Below are 3,316 nucleotides of genomic sequence, written 5' to 3' on the forward strand. Positions count from 1 at the left end.
TGCTTGATTTACCCCATTATTTGAAAATGGTTACATTTTACCCTTATGAACCGGTCACAAGGGTAAAATGGAACAATTTCAAATAATTTATGGGTAAATCAAGCACGAGAAAAGTTTAATGACTAAATGTGAACAACATTGAAAGTTTGCTACCCTTTCAAGCCATTATCTCGTAAGTGGTTCTAAATGTTATTAAAATGAGCACAAACTGAATATGAAGATTAGAAAAGTGAGGATGTTGTAGTAATTATGGAGTAGTACATGAGTAGTATAGGTGTCAGTTGTCTTTACATTGTTGTAGTAATATGATCTTTTATTATTTTAGAGGCGGATTCGGTAGGCCTAACGATCGCAAGCGGTCAGCCCCACCTCGCTACTCCCGCTCACCACCGCCACGCTACGTTCGTTCGCGATCCCACATCTATGAATACTCCCCTCCTCCAAAGCGAAAGCAACACGTGAGGTAATAAATTAATAATTTATCTTTATATAATCTTGATAAAAATTGTATTATTCACAAGGCTATTTTGATAATTCTCATTATAGGTTAATTTCACCTCGAGAGAAAAAGGCACAGTCGAGAAAGGTCATATTCACAATCTCCGACGAGACCCCAATCACCGCCTTACAATGGGCTGCCTAGAAGCCGCAGCCGGAGTCCGCCCTTTGACTGGTCACCGCCGCCCTACAATGGGTCAAGGATTCCGAGCCGTAGCCCTGTAAGGACCGGCGCGGTGCATCCAGAGACTCGATCCAAAGCTGGAGCCGTAGCCTCGTGTCTCATGGTGGATACTCGAGGGATGAAGCCGATGTGGATGTTTCTCCTAGCCCGTGAGAGGTGAGTAGTTTTGTGAAACATAATTGTTGGTTGGTAGACAATGGTAATGTACTTTATGATGAGATGTTATTGTTCTTGTTCTACTACTACTACTTTATGAATGGTTGTGTTTGTTGGTAGACAATGGATTTGGTTGTGTTTGTTTGTAGACAATGGTAAATCCAATTTATGTCTTGATGAGACGGTATTTTTCTTGTTCGCATGTCATTAAAGTCCTATTTTTTAGGAGTTAATTAAAGATTATTTTATCTCTTATTTAAAGTTACATTCTCATCACATCAAGTATGTTATAGTTGAGCTTCTAAGTTTAATAATCATCTATGATTGTAACGGGACAATAAATTAAAGTAGAAACCAATGTATATTACCAAAGCAACAAGGCAAAAAATTTCAACACAAAATGTATAAACTTATTAACGGATAGTCATAAGTATATGTACTAATATCGACCCTTGCTTAAATCTCTACTGCCTAACAAAAATCCAAAAAACGGTAAATCAGTTTTGATGGAATTCTGGTTCTTCTTCTTTCTTTTCTTTTTCTTTTTCTTTTTTTAGAACTAGAAGACACCCATTTCTTCATGCCAGGAACTGAAAAAAGGCTACCCCGATACATATGAACATATGACCATCCATCTTCCCAACCAACAAGATTGACTTCATGGAAACCCCCGTTTTTGACTTTGTAAACAAACAACCGTTTCCCACCCTCGGTTGTTACTAAAATGTCTCCAGAAATGTTCCAAAAACCTACAATCTCTATATATTCATAAGTAAGAGGTGGTTTGGAATCAAACTGACATTGGATCATCCATTGATTATTCTGCTTCAATACCCACAACTCCATGCTAAAGGAGTGGGTACTATCATACACTAATCCAACTTCACCATGCAAATCAACCAACATAGTTTCAACCCAATCGTCTCCTGTTTTTCTAGGAGGATCAATCAGCTCGAATTCCTCCTTCCTTATATCAAAACGTACCACTTTCTTTCTGTGATTGGGTGGTAATGGCTCAAGAAACCGAAAACTTACAGTATGCCTCATTTGTTTATGAAACCCTAACCAATGCAAACATGCATGTGCGAATATACCCTTACCCTTCATGAGATAACGTGGGATTTGGGTTATCTCTCGCCATGAGTCGGTGCCCAAGACATGCACCATGGTATGCACTGTATACATTCTCATCCCAATCTTCACCAAGACAGAGGCCAACATCTTGAAAGTGTTGGTAGAAGCATCGAAACCAAGGCCACATGATTGCATTATCTTGATAGGTGGCAACTCATAACGTTGATTCCTTAGAGGATGGATCACAGACAGAGTGGTTGAAGGAAAGTTGGTGTCGCTGTACTCTGATAAATAGAGTAGCCCATTGCAAGAACCTCTAATGCTGTGTCTGTTATACTCATAGAACGGCGCCTTACATTCAAACTCCAAAACCGAGTCCTTTTTCGCCACATCTTTTTTGGATTTAGTGATACGAAAAAGAGTTAGAAGGTCGCAACCAGGATCAGGGTACATTCTCAACATGATCGGAATGGGTTCTTCTGCTACTCGATTCATCTGGATGATGGCAAGGTTAGGTTCATCGATATACTTACACCACTGTTTGCATACACACCGGAAACGATCCAAAGATTTGACCGGCATTCTTGACAGGATGTCGTAGATGAGGTCTGCCGGCAACTCATGACCCATGTCTGTCACTGTCTCTGTCGCTTTTTTGAAGGGTATCTAAGATACATGCGGTATATATAGGGCCGATCTGTTTGAATAAATATTATAACTCAAACCCTAAATGCATCATGTCGCTGATATTTATACTAAACATATCGACTAACCTTATAGACTCAGGATTCTTTGAGATCACAAGAGATAAACATACGTATATAGGTGAGATTTGATAACTAAATATCCTATAAAAATTTTCCTTAAAAGAAAAGTAAATTATGCAATATATCCTTCCTTCCTCTAACTCTTTATTTTTTTAAACAATTGATACTATTAAATAAATACATACGGTAACCATCGACTAACCTAATAGACTCAGGATTCTTTGAGATCACAAGAGATAAACATACATATATAGGTGAGATTTGATAACTAAATATCCTATAAAAAATTTTCTTAAAAGAAAAGTAAATTATGTAATATATCCTTCCTTCCTCTAACTCTTTATTTTTTTTAAACAATTGATACTATTAAATAAATAAGAGTAACCATCCGTTTCCCTGTTTGTCATTTATTTTGTTAGGTTAATATCATCATGACAAACTATTGGACTTTAGTTTAAAAGCACTATAAGAAGAATATTGGGCTTTAGTAGCGACCCTATCTCAAAATCTCAGGTGTTAAACTCTACCCTTCGATTTTGTGCCTAATCTAACAACTGAAAACATGCATCGTACACAACAATACCAGCCACGACAATAGCGGCTACATATGTCATCGCTAATACTTGAAAAAAAATAC

At 37.5% G+C, this 3,316-nt stretch overlaps 1 protein-coding gene across 1 annotated transcript; it reads right to left on the reverse strand.

Moving 5' to 3' along the window:
- Nucleotides 1–1,309: 1,309 nt before the first annotated feature.
- On the reverse strand, nucleotides 1,310–2,542 carry LOC145157915 (F-box/kelch-repeat protein At3g23880-like). The gene has a single exon (XM_079076889.1). It carries the CDS (start codon nucleotides 2,540–2,542, stop codon nucleotides 1,310–1,312), a length of 1,233 nt encoding a protein of 410 aa, XP_078933015.1.
- Nucleotides 2,543–3,316: the final 774 nt, after the last annotated feature.

The sequence above is a fragment of the Lactuca virosa genome, chromosome 2, assembly GCF_052849685.1.
Source record: "Lactuca virosa cultivar CGN04683 chromosome 2, Lactuca_virosa_CGN04683_v6, whole genome shotgun sequence".
Lineage (NCBI taxonomy): Eukaryota > Viridiplantae > Streptophyta > Magnoliopsida > Asterales > Asteraceae > Lactuca > Lactuca virosa.

Excerpts from the sequence above, each read along its gene's own strand:
- LOC145157915 (XM_079076889.1), bottom strand. The coding sequence starts at position 2,542 with ATGGGTCATGAGTTGCCGGCAGACCTCATCTACGACATCCTGTCAAGA.